The sequence below is a fragment of the Misgurnus anguillicaudatus genome, chromosome 9 (genome assembly GCF_027580225.2).
Source record: "Misgurnus anguillicaudatus chromosome 9, ASM2758022v2, whole genome shotgun sequence".
Taxonomy (NCBI): Eukaryota; Metazoa; Chordata; class Actinopteri; order Cypriniformes; family Cobitidae; genus Misgurnus; species Misgurnus anguillicaudatus.
In genome coordinates, this window is record NC_073345.2 from 19,762,732 (window position 1) to 19,780,727 (window position 17,996).

At 37.8% G+C, this 17,996-nt stretch overlaps 1 protein-coding gene across 7 annotated transcripts in view; it reads left to right on the forward strand.

Moving 5' to 3' along the window:
- The first annotated feature begins 2,929 nt into the window (after window positions 1-2,929).
- ncam1a (neural cell adhesion molecule 1a) overlaps window positions 2,930-17,996 on the forward strand; it is a 311,353-nt gene continuing 296,286 nt past the window's right edge. The window contains exon 1 of one of the 7 annotated variants that reach the window (XM_055180863.2): window positions 2,930-3,200. In XM_055180863.2, the coding sequence (XP_055036838.2) occupies window positions 3,149-3,200 (52 nt within the window). In that variant the 5' untranslated portion in view covers window positions 2,930-3,148. The remainder of the gene's footprint in view (window positions 3,201-17,996) is intronic. The other 6 variants (XM_055180866.2, XM_055180867.2, XM_055180868.2 and 3 more) reach the window with 6 other exon arrangements.

Sequence of the window (17,996 nt, forward strand, 5' to 3'; positions counted from 1 at the left end):
TCGCATTTATTGCCCATTGCGGTATCATTTAAGCAACCGTAATAACTGGCAACCAATCTGTCGAAATACACTATTGGGTAAATTGCCAGTGGGCAGGATCACACAGACCAAAACAAAAACAGACATTATGACAAGTAATTTGCATTTCAAAAAGAGAATAACTGGCACTGTTTTTAAAGAAACAGAAATGTGAACTTAGGATGATTCAGAAATATTTAAAAATATATTATAGTATTTTTTTATTTAGTAGTCAAAATTCTACATAGAGCTCCTTTAAAACTCTTTACCAGACTGATGTGCTCCACCTAAGTTTCTTTTATGTAAAAGGCCGACACTTCCTGCACTTCTCGTTTTTAACATTCAGAGGGGCAATTTAAACACTCTATCCTTAAAAGGCTCATCCTATTGCATTTGTGAATTCACCATAGCAGTGTGTGCAAAAAAATTTGCAATGCTTTCACCTCGCTGGTCAGACGTCTGATTGAAAACGGAGATGGAGGAGCCCTCTTCTCTCTAACCTCTGACAATTCATGGAATTCAGTTTCACACCCGGCTACAAATTACTGAGATACGTCAGAGGCAATGTTCTCCTCATGCAACTCCTGTCTTGTCTGTTGGAAATTATTGTTATTGACCTTTTTTTTACAGAGGAAAACCTGGACATAGATATTGGCAAACCACATACCATCTATCTTCCCTTTCACCTCTATCACCAAAAAGGGATTAGAAGCCACTGTTGAGTCTCTCAAATCCCATATAGTTCTCTGTGTCTTGTTCCACAAAAAAGTTAATTAAATAAATGGATTTGGTCTCTCTTTGAGGGCTGCTTAGACGGCCTGTTAAAAACTGGCCATGGATGCAAGCAATCAATCATCAGTAAAAATTCAAACAAGTTTGATGATTTTATGTGTTGATGTACAGAAAGGTTCATGTAATTCTGATAGTAACAACAGAGTTTGGTTGCCGGTTGTTTATCTCTGCATAAGTAGACTATGGCACAGATTTAATCTGATTCTCCATTTTTAATTGCCTTTTGTGTCTTTTTTTAGTAAATCTTTTTGGGACCGTCATTCAAAAAAAGACCATTTGCATATAAAGGTACTCTTATGGTCTTCAGGGGCTTAAGTCACAAATGTTTTCAGTAAAGTGAAATTGATTTTAATTACCTTATCTGTTTTACTAAGTTTTCAAGTTAGGTAATTTTTGTCACAATTAAAGTCATCTGGAGCTGCAGCCTGCTCTATAAATCAGCCAGTATTGTCACTTATAAAACCTGCTGTATTAATTCTGCAACAAACTGTGATTAAAATGATTCCTGCTCTGTTCTGCAAACAACCCTGAGAAAAAAAAACAGATGATTAATTCATGTTTTGATGCGCTCCATCCAGATGTTATGAGCAGTGAATATTTAAGAGCTATACTGTATCTCTGACACCAACACTTGCTCATTTAGCAGGTTCTTTTACCCAAAGTGACTAATAAAAAGAAAGTGTTTAACATTATGTCGAAGGTGCTAATAATAGGCATAGTTTACAAAGCTATGCAAGTGCAGACTCTACATAATGCCATAAAGCTCACAAATTTGCTCACTCCTTTATTTAAACTGGGAAACACTAATAAGCAGTCATAATTTTATACACTGTGCACTGGACTACCTAAAGTACAGTATTTAGAAAACCTTTAGCGCTAAGACATTCATTTAGTTTTTTCTACAGTAATATTTACAGTAACATTTACTTCCATGCATTAAATTACATACAGTATGCAAAGAAAGCTGCCTTTACATTCACAAAGGTCTGGGCTAAGTCATTTAAAGGAGCATTTCACCCGTAGAAACATTATTGAAAGTGTGTCATATTTGTAGTCGAAATGTAACATACATTTAGAATTTGGTGCCTATTTGACCGAGAAAGGGGTGTTTGTAGTCTCACTCCCTCAACAAAGAAAGTGGACTTCTTTCTTTCAATGATGCAAAATGATGATTTTTACATCATTGAAAGAAGGAAGTGCAACACTGAAATCTGTATTTCTCCTGTCTCAGCGGCAACTGAGAAAATGATGCATGACCATTCAAAAACATGACTGGGGTTCTAACTATACAAACCTTAATGCAAATGGGTGAAGTGTCCCTTTAATCCACTGATCCTATGACTGCCTCTGAATCTCATATGAGCTAGTTTGTTAAAAAAATTGTAAAAATATACTCCACTACCTCTCAGTTGGTGGTTAAACTTATACAATTTCACAGTTATTTTGTATGACATGGACATTTAAAAAAAATGAATTTTTTGGTTATTTATAAAACGATAAATTAATCTTAATGCAGTCACATTTGTCGCATTGACGAGTTCGCATTAAAATTTAATGAAAGCATCAACTGCAAAAACTGTCATGGGACAGAGGTGAGGGATGGCTATTTAGGCACCACTTCATGCTGATTGGTTGGATCACATGACCATGTTCTCCCGAACTTGGTTAAATAAACTTAATTTATGCTTGTTTCATTACTATGTTTTATTTTAGTAAAATATAATTCATACAAATTCCCACCGTCTAGCCACATAGTTAAACCACCATATTTGTAGTTAAACTTACAATTTCCCACGGTCTCAATAAACTAACCCTAGTTAAACCACCTAGTGTTAATATTAACTGTACTAATGTTATTAATCCGACAAAAACATTCAGTTCTATCATAATAAAACTATGGTTAATTTTCCTATAAGGGTTACATGCAACCAAACCATCCATACCGGTAATCAATGTTAGTTTATAAAAAGTCCTAATCCGAATAAATTAAGCATCCATGACAAGATTTTCCGAGCGCACCATCTGCTGTTTCTGGTCTGCATTAGCAGCACATTGAGGAAAGCGTGCGCACTAGTTTACGCCAGGGTATTCCTTGCCCCCTCGAGTGAGACGTGAATACATTTGCACCGGCGGACTAATTCGTGTTGTGTGTGCTGCGGCTCTTGTCACTCTTTCGCTGTGCGGCTGAGAGCGCATTCTCTGTCAGCGTCTAAGGACCAATTCATTCTGATATCAGCAATCTGAAAATAGGGACAAAACAACGTAGTTATTTAGATATTAACTGAACTCGTCTGTCTTCATCTATTCTACACGGAGCATACCTTTAGAAGAGATTGCAATGCTTCAAATAAGGGATCTCCTTTGGACATTGCTTTTCTGTGGTTATGCAGGTAAGATGTAAATGCTTCGCTATTTCTTTGATATATTACGACGTAGTTGCGGTAGTTTTAAAGTGTGTCCTCCTCGCATCCCTGTTTTCCCTGTTGTCCTGGAGCGTTGCATCCACGGCACGGGAGACAGGAGCAGTTACAAGGTAGCCTACATAAAGGATGCGAGCGATGGAAATTGTGATCCACGTTGATATACTCAGCGATACGGAGAGAGGCAATGTACAGTCTGTATCTGTCTTTGCATTTAGTATAACGTTGTTTAAACCGAACTCTGTTTTAACCACCCGCGCCAAACTGGCACAAATGTTTTGTATCCAAACTGGCACCCGGTAAAAATCTCATTGCCGTCAGTTGCTACATTTAATCTAACTACATGCAAAGCCATTCGCTATTACACCAGCGAAATTGTGTTGTTTGTATGGATGTTAAGGACATTATTGCATGCGCATTCGCTCCTTGGAGATTTGCCTTGGGAGACACTGGAAAAAACAACCATCTGGTGCGTTGTGTAAACATATCACCAGTTAAGCCGCCACAATAAGCCGGCGAAGTTTATTTTTATATCTTTATAAGCCCTCTCTCCGTTCATGTGTGTTTTGGTTGGGATGGAGGTGGAGCTGTGGTGCTGAAACGCGCAGGTCGCATGCAGGGACTGCTGAGAGAAGCTGCTCGGGAACATCTCTGCATTACCATGCAATGAGTTTCTTTCTTTCTTTGAAGACTTAAGTTAAACTACTTATCCCTCTGTGGATTAATGCCCGGTTTGTTTATGAGCACAGCACTGACTTTGAACCTAGAAACCAATTATAAAGACGAAACCTAAGTTTGATGTATGAGTTTAGTGATCAGTTTGCTTATGTTTTGAGAGATACAATGTAACACCCGGACGGTCTTTTTTTTTTTTAAATGTTTTCGATGAATTATAAAGAGTGGACGGTTTTTAAAGCCGAACAGAGGGGGAGATATTGGGCGGGACTAAATTATATTCAATCTACCCCTCCCCCGCCCACTTTTTTGTTATTAACAAACGTACTTTCTAGTTTAAGCAATTATTCCAATGATAGATTATTACATTTATGAATACATTTTATTGTCTTATACGGTGTTTTGTGCAGCTGTGAGTTTCAACAATGCTGTTGTTGAGGTTTAACCGTAACAAACACCTGCATCTGCCATCTCTCTCTCTCTCTCTCTCTCTCTCTCTCTCTCCTCCTTCGTATTTAAAGGCTCACGATGTTGTATTTTGTTGACATGCTGTTTATGTTGACACACTGTGTGTGCTGAACACTGATATTTGTATACCCATCACATCACATTCACCAGATTTATTCAGGCTGTGATTAACATAAAAGAGCCAAATTTGGAGTCTTAAAAGTCCCCCTCTGAAGAACTTTAAAGAGATATAAAAGAACTTTAGCGGTTTCTTAATATTGTATATGTGCCCGACCTCAAGAGGAGTATAAAGTATAAGATTAATTAACTGTTGAAGGAAAATAAATAGACTATTACAGGACGGTGAACATCTGGAACTGTTCCTTTTGTGGCAAGTTCAAAGCTACTATGAAAATACTGTGAGAGAGTAAAGTTACTGCTGTCTGTGCTTTGGCCAAGTTACAGTTAAGCCAAATATACATTTCTATATTTGTTATAATGGAATGTTACATTAGTTCAACTTGTAGGAGGTATTTACATTTTGCACAAATGAATTGAAATGTTGACTTCTCTTGACATTTATTAAAGGTCTCAGTACTTCTGGTACATCTTCCTTTTCTATCATTCTTATTAGGAAATTGGTTTTTACAAGGAATAATGTCATAAAATTCAGTTCAGTGCACAAAATGTAATTTTCTTTGGTTCACAGATGAACCACAATTCAATCAGCTGATGTTTTTTTTCTCAAGGACACGTTTTTAGTATGGACATAAATTATTGTCAGGTTCCCCACTAATTTCCCAAGAGAATTTATGCCTTATAAAAGAATGAATTTATTGTTAAATATTCATTTAGACCAGGTATTTTACCCATATTGGTAATGGGTCTACCTCTCAATATTTCCTCTCTACTGTGTATATAAGATCTGTCTGTACAGAATATATTTCATAGTAGTATTGCTTTACTAAGACTGAGGCCGCCAATGGAAACAGCACAGCCAGATTAGAGTTGAAGGAAACTGTGATCTGTTAGAAAGATTTGCCCCCATGCTGTATGATTTTTGGACGTTGCTTCCGATAAAACGGATTTTAATGCTTTCATGCTGTACTGTTCACACTGTGACTCTTGCCTTGTATAAATGCAATAATTTGATTCGTGCAAACTGACTGAAATCCAATCGGCCTAAACGTTCTCCAATTGTTTTTCCATGTGGCGTGTGATGAGTATGGGCTGCCTATGCATATTAATCTCTCTCTGAAAGAGGACTCAGACTGATTTGCATTGTGTAAGCTTCGAAGGCGTCCTGTTGAGTGTTGGAGGGAAAAAAAGAAAAAGGAGGGAATGGGTTTGGTTTTGTCATGCTGAAAAGCCAACCCCCCCGACCCCAGCAGCCCATCTCTGAAAGGATTGCTCCTAATTCAAGTAGAAGGGCCTCCTAAAGTCGCAGACCGAGAGGCAGCTTCGAAGAGTGCAAACATTGATGTTTTACACTCTCCACATTTAAAGCAGAAACAACTTTCTGTCTGCCTCCTCTTTCCTTCTCCCCTCAAGTTGTTTTCCAGAAAGGTGAAGTGTGTGATTTCGGCACCAAAGTACACTGCATAAACAATTACGGTTTCAAATGCTCCCCTGTCTGCTGTTGTTTACACAAACAGGTATAACCCCTCAAACTAAAGGCATTGGTTGAGCCAGCCAGTGTTGTTTTTCTAAACCAACAGACATTGTAATTTTATACAATGACGTTATTAATGCATTAAGTTCATGTGGTGGTTAAAAGTCCCTTAATCCCATTGGATGACTCATCTGTTGATGTAATTGGTAGCAATGGTAATTACATCATCCATAACAGTTTGATAGTATATACAGTAGTTGAATGTACCACTGCTATTACGTTCCATCTAGTGCTTCTGTATAGCTCAGTGGTAGAGCATTGCACTAAAGGTCATAGGTTTGAATCCAGGGTACACACAAATTGATAAAAATGTAGACTTTGTAATGCACTTTAAAGGGATAGTTCCGCCAAAAATGATATTAAACACATGATTTACTCACCCCGAAGCCGTCCGAGATACATATGTCCATAATTTTTCAGACAAACACATTTTCAGTTATTTTAGAAAATGTCATATATCTTCAAGTTACGGGGTCCAGCTCCTAAAAGTCCAAAAAATGTTCTCAAAGAAATCCAAACGGCTCCAGGATTATAAACAAAGGTCTTCTGAGGGTAATCCGCGCGGTGTTGTTGTAGAAATATCCATATTTTAAACTTTATAAATGAAAATAACTAGCTTCCGGTAGCGCCGCCATCTTAAACTCCTCTGTATTCAGGAGAGAGTGACGTATGACAAATGTGGAGGGCGGGCACAGAGCAGCAGCAGTAGAGAAACCTCCGTAAACTGCGTACGCTCATCTTGAATGCGGACGCGACTAAGATGGCGGCGTTACCGGAAGCTAGTTATTTTCGTTTATAAAGTGTGGATATTTCTACAACAAAGCGGATTACACTCAGAAGGCCACGATCAAAGGGCCCACCCCCCCGTAAACACTCAAATAAAACTTAATTTTGAAGAAACTATGACAGAAAATAAACACATAGTAGAATATTAATGAATTAAATGTTTTTACCTCTAACGGGAATAGCTGCGTGATGAAGTGAAACTAAAGGGTTAAACAACAAAATCACCAGGTAACTTACTTTAAATTTGCTACAGACTAATACAATAACAGACTTAAATAAACCCAAAACATAAGTCCACTTACAGTTCTCATGGACATGCGTTTTATCAACTGGCTATTCCAGACATGATGGACCAAGCCTTGTCTCATTTTGGACATGTGGGGCGCGTACCCGCTAGGAGTGTGAAGCGCGTCCGCGCTATTCTCCGAGATGGAATTGACGGCCTTTTGTGCAGCGAATTTTTTTTTTTTTTGACAACCTAGTTAAGGCGGTAGGGTTTCCCAGCTTAGGCGGGCCGCCCGAACTGCAAAGTGCTGCAGGAAACCCTGTGGGTGAGTAAATCATGGATTTAATATAATTTTTGTCTGAACTATCCCTTTAAGTGGCTTTGGATAGAAGCGTCTGTCAAATGCATAAATGTAAATAGATGTTAATATACATCCTTTCAAACTGTGCATAACTTATGTGATCAACAAAAATTCAGAGGCAGCAGTCTTCAGGTGGTCTAGATTCAACTTCGTTATATCCCGTTTCAAGGAATTCGGAGTAGGTTTCCGGTTAAGACCACCAAAAACAAAGTCTCCACATACTCTGCGTTCCTTACCACACCATGTTCAAACAAGAGCAATCTGAAGCAGTTTCACAAGGCTATAGTTTTCCTCTGCCTGCAGCAAGCAGAATAATTACATGACTGTTTTCACAGCTTTATCCATTCAAACTCTTAAAAATCAAAGTCGGTGGTTTTAGCAAATGTCACAGTAAGCTGAAGAAAATGTGTTATGCTAATTTTAGAATGCCAAATAAATGCAATGTTTTGAAAGATGACTTGAGATGACGACCCATCTTAAGGTTTTATTTAGGCAGTCGGCAAGTCAAAACATTGCCTGATTTTGCTATAGTAGCAGATGTGTTATGTTACTACAACTTCCTCTCTTTGCTAGAAATGCTGTCATGTGTTATCTGCAATTAGTGCTTGTGTAACGGTGTTGACAAACAAACACGATACCGGCTCATATTATACTGCAAAGCACGTGTGAGGACAATACAGACCAGCGGCTTACTGAAATTAGCAGTCAGACCTTGATATTAACTTGACTGGCTTAACGTAATAGCAATGAGAAACGTGAGGTAATTTCCCAGTCTTCCTCAGTAGAAGAAGAGACCTGTTTGTCTAGACAGCTGAAATAAGCTTGTCTGAAAAAGACTATGACCAAAACGTTAGTTTTTATATTGCACTGTTTGACACCAGTGTTAATAATGAATGGCTTGCCTGTGGAAGACACACAGTCCTTCTAGTGGGAGCTTGTGAATTAATGTTATGCCCCAATAGATTATTCTGGAAGCCCTGGCAGCACTGGCCTAAATTTGAAGAATAATAACCTGAGAGGAGACAAAAAGGTTGGTGCTGGGGGGTTGGAGGGCCAGGCTGGCCAGAAAAATACAAAATCTGTAGCTTCTAGTTAGTTGCATTGCTTGGAGTTCAAACCAAGTCGTGCAATATGAATATTTTAGCACATTTTGAGCTTAATTTCCATTTGAAAACTATAAATATCTTTCAGCAGTGTTTCCAGTCCAGCTAAGTTGTTTTTAGTTTGGCTTGGGTTGGTTGAATATTTCTTACTGCATTATACATTAAATGCATTATTATATCGCAATTTTAAGATGTGAGCATTTCAGACAAACCTGATTTGAGATTTCACAGCCCAAAGGCGCAGGTTTCACCATCTATCAGTGCAAAATTTTAAGCATCATTAGATTACTGAAATCTCTCATTTCAGACCGACATTTACAATCTCTAAACTTTACACGTTTGCATTTTCTCCTCATAAGATAATGAAGAAAAACGATAGCGCCTGAGTCCGCATAGAGAAGAGATGTCTTGTCTCTCGGGTATGCAAGATCTCCCGCACAAAGTGTTACTGCCAAGCTTCTTTTGAAAGTCGTGGTCAGTTTATTGGCAAACTTGATCCATTACATTGTTACCCATGTAAGCATGCCAGTTTTCTTAAGGGGGACAAAGCTATGTTTTCTTAGCTCTGGTTTAAACCTGAATATACAAAGGCCTTAGCACTTGCTCAACAGGATATTCATTTCATGCCTATTTCCATTTCTCAATGTTCGGATTGTAAATACAGGACATGACCTTGACATTTGATTTGCTGTAAGGGTCTTTGGGCATTCAGAGCTCAGTTGTTCTGGCGTACTGTAATTTATTTCCCCCAACCATTCCCTTGCACAACCATGCGGTTGTTGACATCAATTGCTCCCATAGTAGGCAATCCAGTTGAATATGTAGAGTCTGATGTTGTTGCTTTGATTGCCTCCTCACCTTTGAGTGATTTTCTTGTGCTTTCCCGGTCCTTAACATCAGTCTTTCCCAAATCATGGCCAATCCAAAGCGTTCCAACTGAACTACCAGTGTTGGGGAAGCTTTGCTTGCCAAGCTACTGTATTTGCAAAAACACTGTTTAGTGTTTAGGTTATAGTGTTGCTATTGCTTTTTTGTCAGTTTGTCATGTTTTCAATATATTCCTTTTTAGAAAGGACCACTGGTGTGATGGTCTTAATGCAGCATTCAGACATATACATAATATTCAACCTATTAATCTTGGCCTTGGGCTAAAAACACCGGAGCAGAGTGTATTATTCATGCATCCCTTTCAATGTATTCTTCTTTTGATGGGATGCAGAACTGGAGTCCGATGGGAGACGACGAGTTCCTTCAAGTCGCTTCTTTTCCAAGGAGTTTAGATGTTTTTTAAGTGAGATACAAACAAAAATATTTATTTTCTTTTATTCAGCCAGACCACAATGCTCTGGGCGGCAAAGGTTAAGCATTCAGAGTGTCTTTCTTTCTCTCAGCACATATTCTCACTCTCCTTGATCATGGAGGTATGAAATTACTTTCCCTGTGTATGAAAACATTACTGTGGATTATTCCAAAAAATATGTTTTCATAACCAGGGCTTTTATTCTTCCATGAATTCTTTGAGTTATGGTAGCTGAAGGGGCATCTGTAAGATCACCGGCACAAATCTCTGGGTTTGAACATCTGTTTGGGCTTTAAGAACAAAGGAAAGAAAAGCCAGAGATAACCGATAAACATACTTACTGTAGCTCTGGTAGCAATTCAAACGCACTGATGAGTAAGTGTTTGAACTTGAACATAAATATATAGGACTATATACTGTATTATGATTGTTATGGTGAAGATTAACCCTAGTTATTGAAACATGTTTTATGAAAAGCATATGGTTGACCTTGCATCAGTACTGGAGTACTCGATTGAAAAAATCAACAGGGTAAAGTTGCTCTTGTAATACTACTATGGGCAATAATCTCACCATACTATACATACATGCATGTCTAGGGTGACCATATGTGCCATTCTTCCCGGACGCATCATGGCCAGGATTTCTTCACGTCTTCCGGAAGTCGTATTTGTTGACCGCATATGACATTCAGTTAAAAACATAAGACATACAATTGTAGTTTCATTCTTTCTTACCTTAAAATGTAACTGTTGCTTTTCTGTAATAATAATAATAATCCTCTATGACGTATGCAGTCGACAAATACGACTTCTGGAAGACGCACCCGAAATCCTCGCCAGGACACATCCGGGAAGAATGGCACGTATGGTCACTCTATGCATGCCACGATATAGGTGTTGTGAAACATTGCAATACGGTGAAGCATGGTGAAATATTTAAGTATTTCCTATTTTTTAAATATAATAGAATATAATTTTAGGAAAGCTGTCATTGAGAACACACCACCATATGATACCAATATTTTTGTGGCGTGCCCCTATGCTAGTACTTCCTGTCACTGTTTAAGTTCAGAGATATGACGAATCTAGTGGTCGGGATGTAAACTCCAAACAGAACAATTGCCATAAATGAAAAATATAGATACAGTATTGCACAATATCACATGTATCCCTATAGTCTTGAACTCTTTTATAAACTGATTAAAATGTACAAACATTTCAAAAGGAGCCATTAAATTTTGTTCATTATGATTAGCTACAGCGTCCTTTTCTGTAGTATTTTGTCTAGACCAATTATTCAACAATATGGGTTCTTTAATTTATCTGTCAAATACTCTACATGACAAAATTATCCATCTCTAGCTGAACCCATAACATATCCACAGCGTTTCCTCTAACCATTTCTGACTTTTGAAATCGAATTTCCTAGTTATCCTTTGCCTTCACATTTCAGCCTGAAATGTCAGATGTCCATAGGTCTCCGGCTCTTACTTCAGGGCTAAAAGTACAGACTTCCTTCAAAACAGATTTTGTTCATGTTTTTCTTCAGCGTGATGAAAGACGAGCCCTATATTGGACATGTGCAGAAAGCAGGTGCTTGTGACTTCTATTGAACATTTTTCTTTTCTTGGTCCAGGTGGAAGAAATCTATGAAGATTGAAAAGCATTTAGTGCAACATCAATGAATGTGCAGCAGATTGCTTTGGATGCTGAAGGAGGTGATTGTTGATCTTTATGGCTTGGAGGGCATCTCATTTGTTTGTCTGTCTGTAGCTGGGACAGATGGCGTGGAGTGGGTGAGATGCAGGTTGTGTCGATAGTCTAGCAACTGTTAGTCTGGTGTAATTCGCTTTCTGTACAACAGGCTGTTGAGAGGAAAGAGCAGAACAACATTTATTTTAACCCTTCTGGGCTGTATAAACAAGGCCTTTATGCAGATGCATGGAATTAAATTGTAAGAAGCAAGAAGGTCCCCGGTTCGAGCTCCGGATAGGTCAGGTGTCCTTTCTGTATGGAGTTTTCATGTGCTCCCTGTGTCAGCGTGGGTGTACTCCAGTTTCCTCCGACAGGCCAAAAACATGCAAGTTGGAGATAACCCAAACCTGTGTTTGGATTAACTTGTTTGAATTAACTTGTGTATAAATTAACCAGTTCTCTCCATGAATATAGCCAAAGATGCTGGAATGGCAAAAAGAAAGAAAGAAATACTGCACTGACTTCCTCAAAATGATAAACTGTCTTTATTATCTTAACTTTTATGTTGTTCCAAACCCATAATGTGTTCTTTTTTTGTAGTAGTTCATGCAACTTGGTGGCTGTATTCCACTTTTTAAAATTTTTTATGAAAATCGCCTTGCCGTGGCACTCAAATCAAATATTAAATCTGTTATTTCTTATGCAAATTGTATCGTTGTTTATTGTGAATGTGGTTGACGTCAAACCTGATGCAAAATCTGATGCAAAAAATAAGCGGAAAGGAAGATTTTCTCTGAAAATTACTCCTGACATATAGCTTTTAAATGGCCTTAGAAGACGTATGAGTCACATTGACTGCTATTATGGTGATTTTATGATGTTTTTTGAATGGTTTTCCAGAGCTTTGCAAATTGTCATATCCATAATGTAATTTTAAACGTATATCCTAAGTAAATAATGACATAATTATCATTTTATGTGAACTATTCCTTTAATGGCCTCAATGTTCTCTTTCTAAATTGCTTTACCTCCTACGATACGTTTGTAATTAGATTTGGGAATAGTTAGATCTATCTCAAAATGAAGGATCTTGCAACTTTTAAAACGGCAGTGAAGCTCATCATCGTTTAACTTTTGGCGCTGCAGCAGTGAAACTTTCAAAACCACATCCACATTCAGCAGCTATGTAACTTTTTATAATCATTCCATTGGATCTGCAGGTCCTTAACCAGAATCATGTGAAAATATCATCAACATTTTTGAGAGGTGAGCAAACATGTTTCTTGAAGATTTTCTGCTGAGTTGATCAAACCAGCCTCAGCATGACTGGCTTCCCATGGGCTGGCAATTTTGAAGGCCTCTCATTAGAAGAGCTGCTACTATTGTTTATGGATCCTAATGGGCATCACAGCAGGCAGCCGGTGAAACAAAGAGGAGAGACATTGAAAAAAGCCCAGTCCTTGTCATCGAAATAGAACATGTCTGGTCTTTCAGGGGGCGGGGTGAAGAGCTTCACCTCTTCTTTTGTGCGAATGAAGCTCCCGATCTCCCTGTCTCATTACTGTTATTGGAAGAGACAGTCTCTGGACATTATTTTGCCCAAGATGTGGAAAAGCCTTAATTAGATCCCGTCCTAACATTCTTATGTACCTCTGGGATGTCCGACGGCAACTTGAAATCCGTGTCTGATGTAGACAAATCAGTCATGAGCCACACACAATTTTTCCAGTAATGAGTTTTAAACCCAACAAACGGGCACATAAGGAATTTGGTTCTGAAATAAATGTTTAATATGTTTGCTGTTCTCTGGAGACAGATTTTGGGAGGCAGTAAGACATTAGTGGGACAAGCAAAGAAAGATTAAAAGAGATGGGATGCGAGTACTGTAATTTGGAAAATTGACTTCCTGTCACTGATGTTAGAGGGTTTTGTTAAGTTTTTTTTTTACTGCAAATTAATTCAGGACACATAAAACACTGACCTGGGCACCCATCCATAGCGTGCCATTGATTGATGCTATCAAATATTACTACACCTCGAAGAAAGCGATTTAGATGGCAAGAATTGAAGAGTAGAGATGGATGACATTGAAAATTCTCTGTATTTTTGGAAATTTTCCTGGTAATATCAAATTACGTAACGTCTAGATGTTTTGTGATGCTAATGCGCTTTTAATTTGTCCATTAAGTTTGAGAGTGTCATTGGACTAGTCTTGAAATAAGTTGATTGTTGTGACTTTTAATTATGAAAGTCTTTAAATGTTCCTGATTTGTAATGTTTGTAACCAAACTGATCAGAAGCCCCATTGAGTTCCATGGTAGGAAAAATAATACTATGGAAGTCAATGGAGCTCTTGATCGGTTTGGTTACAAACATTCCCCAAAATATCTTCTTTGTGTTCATCAGAACAACGAAATTTATACAGGTTTGTAACAACATGACAGTGAGTAAATGATGACAGATTTTTGGGTGAACAATCCCTTTAAGTAGCTAAAAATGACATTAGAGTTGGTCAGTTTAATTCATTAGAGTGGATCAGTTAAGACTTTGGATTTCAAAATTCATATTCATATATAACTCTTTCCCCGCCATTGATGAGTTCACGTCTAATAATTATCCACAACGTATAAAACCCGGAAGTATCGCCCTAGGGTATGTCCTTGTAAGTTTTGAGGATCGCTCTGAATCTGATCCCTATCAAAAGTTTGATATATTGTATGTTAAGAAGAACATTTTCTGGAAGGAATTAAACTGAAAAATGGTGGCGATGGCTGGCCATTAAAAAAAAAAACCCGCTGGCGGGGAGTTAATAAAAAGAGTTAATAACTTTACTTAACAAATGTAATCTGAAGTCTCTGTGTGAAATTTTAATTACAACTATGTTTTAATAACATTGTAATTATATATATACTATCTCAATACTAACCTAATATATATATATATATATATATATATATATATATATATATATATATATATATATATATATATATATATATATATATATATATATATATATATATATATATTAGGTTGGTATTGAGATAGTCTCAGTGTACAGTACATACAGTAATTATCAAGATACTGTGGGTATTGAATTTTGTTAAAAGCTCAAATACTGAAAGAAGACTTCTGAGTATTATCAGCAGAGAGGCTGTTCTGCTATTAGGTTGCAGTATGATTCCTGATATGATCATTATTTTTCTATTATTCATGATGGCATTTCATCCAAAAGACCTCTGTGGAGCCAAGTGAAGTTTAGTGACTGACGAAGCTGTCGATTCGGTTGTCTGGCAGGATTGCATCTGGGAAATCTGTCTTGTCCACGGAAAACATGACCTCATGGGCAAAACCACCCGTCTGCTGTGAGATTGAGAGAGTGTCTGCATAGGTATTACGTTTCTGGGCAACAGCATGACAGCTGTGCATTTCTTTGTAATGGAGGGCATACAGATAAAAGGCAAGTGTGCAGGGGCAGGGTATAGATGCAGCTGTGTTTGAATAGTCCCATTACTGCTTCATCATTGTGAAGATTCCAGAAAGACAACGTAAATAGTTACAGGAATAGTTCACCCCAAAATGTAAACCTTTTCATTGTTTACTCACCCTCATGTGGTACCAAACCCATTGTGATGTTTTTTTCCTATGGAATACAGGGTTTCCCGCAGAAAATTTGTTAGAAAATGTGTTATCCTCTAACGGGAATAGCTGCGTGATGAAGTGAAACTAAAGGGTTAATAAACACAAATTTTGTAGAATGTCAGGCGAATGATGATAGATGGCGCAAAAATGGTAAAAACTGATTATTTGCCACTATTAATTACATTATCTTAAAGGAGTGTAACTACAGAAGCATGTAAATAATGCACATAAAGAAAGTTCAAGAGCACTCAATAATTATATTTAATCAATAGGCACTTGAAACCTAGCTAGCAGGTTGCTCAAACAACCAAATCACCAGCTAACTTACTTTAAATTTGCAAGAACTATAGACAAATACAATAACAGGCGTTAATAACCCCAAAACATAAGTTCACTTATAGTTTTCACGGACACGTGTTTTATCAACTGACTATCCTCCAGACATGACAGACCACGTCTTTTGGCCGTGTGGCGTGCGTGCACGCTCGCGTGTGAAGCGTGTCTGCGCTGTTCTCTGAGATGTTTTATCAACTGGCTAGTCATCCTCCAGACAGTGACGGTCCGGACCATGTCTTTCCCATTTCGGCCATGTGGCGCACGTCCCCGCTCGCGGTGTGAAACACATACGGGCTATTCTCCAAGATGCACTTGACGGCCTTTTGTGCAGCGAATCTTTTTTGGGGGACGACCTAGTTAAGACGGTAGGGTTTCCAAGCTTATGCGGGCCGCCTGAACTGAAATGTGCTGCGGGAAACCTTGGAATATAAAAGTGACTAAACAGTGTATACCAGGGGTCTCAAACTCAAACTGGCTTGGGGCCATTTCTGAGACTGACATTTCATCAGAGGGCCGCAGAGCTATTTTAACGTTCAAAAAAGTACAATATTTCTTTAAAATATTTTTTAATGTATAATAATACTTGAAAATATATAAACAGTGTTTTTTATTTTTTAATATACATTATTTTATAAAAGTAAGTAATTTTTTTAACCTTATTAGGCTTTGAATTATTAACTAAGGCCTATTAAAACTAACAAATTTAATTCCTATACATTTATAAACTATTATAAAAAATGTACCAACAGTAAGTGTTTCTGTTTTTATTTATTTTTGACTGTTTTCAGTCATAGTATTGACTTTATTATGTTCCTTTTTGTTATTCCACCGTTTTAATGAATTTGCTATTATATTTAGAAAAATATTAATAAGTGAAAGTGATCCTAAAACATTTGGATGGGTAGTCAATGTTACATAAGCTTGGACAGTAAAAATAAATAATACTGCTCTATGTATAAGCAAGCAAGATAATAATGTATTATACTTCATATATATTTCATATAGAAGTACTTGTATCCTCTGTAATTTCTCCTCATCTTTCCTCTTTTCCTAACCTGGGCACTTTGATGGGTCATTTTCTCATCCGTAGTTTAATATTAAACTGTTGCACTACATCTCACTGCGGTGTCTCCATTAGAAGCTGTGACTTGATGTGAACTACGGTAATAACCCCACAGCAGCTCTTCTCTGAGTAAGAGAGTATCCACCCGGAAGTAACAAATCTTCTCTGGACAAACACTACAAAGTCGCGATCAGATGAACTGATCGCATTGTGACAATGATATGATTGACGCGAGAGGAATTAAAATTCGATCACGCATTCCGTTACCCTCGCCATCACGGAGCGCGCGCTCGTGGCTGTGTAGCAACGGGTGACGCGACCCCACGCTGCGCAACCTCCGCTCCTAAGCACTTTGAAAAGTAAACATACTTTAAGAAACGCCTCGACTCGTTTTAACTCGCGTTGTTAGACGCGACATGTGACCGGACCCTTAAACGTTTAAATAAAAAACGAATTTAAATAAAAATCTTTCTGCGGGCCAGATTACGTTATATTGTTGAAGGGTGACGCGGGCCGCAGAGAGGGGGAGGGCGGGCCGCAAATGGCCCGCGGGCCGGGAGTTTGAGACCACTGGTGTATACCTTTTAGGTATACAGATATGTATACATTTCGTACCAATATGTAACTTTTTACTGCTAATAATAAACTCTTTAGGTGCAATGGTGTACTTCTCGAAAGGGTACCACCCAGTGACTTCTTAAAAGGGTACCATACCCCCCATTTTTTTGACTGAGAGTGTGGTAAAATGTATAACCTGTATATGGTATTGTATAAATGTAAAAGTTGCTTTGGATGATAGTGCCTTCAAAATACATAGATGTAAATGTAAAACTTGGAATACAGTGCACAAGTTGTATGGACAACCTTTATTGTGATTTGGCAGCCCAGTCTCACGAAATTACGTACTATAGTCACGTATTTTTTCTGCGTTTTTTCGTGATTGTATGACGAATTTCTGTTTATGTGTCATTGTCACGTATTGGTTACTCAACTGTTATGTCCTATTTTCTTACCATTGTTGGTTTGGTTTAGAGTTAGATTTACATAAAATGACATTGCTACCCAAACCCAACCCTGGCGCCAGGCGACAATGTTTAAAAATCTGGTTTAAAAATCAGAAAATATAAAAAAGTAATCCGAAAAAATAGTATAAAGTAAACCAATACTTAAAGTGACATCCTAACGCAAACACCAAATCTAACCCTAATCCTAATCCGAACCGACAATGGTTTGAAAATAGGAAAAAGCAGTTGAGTAACCAATACGTGACAGAAATTTGTGATACGATCACGAAAAAACACGGAAATTCTTGATAGTATTCGAAAGAGAATCAAAAAATTACGTGACTATAGGTACATCATTTTGTGAGACTAGGTAGGATTTGGTGGGTTTTTGTTTACAACCAGTCACTAAGAATTGCCAATGTATTGCCAGAGTTGCATACAAATTTCTAGTTTG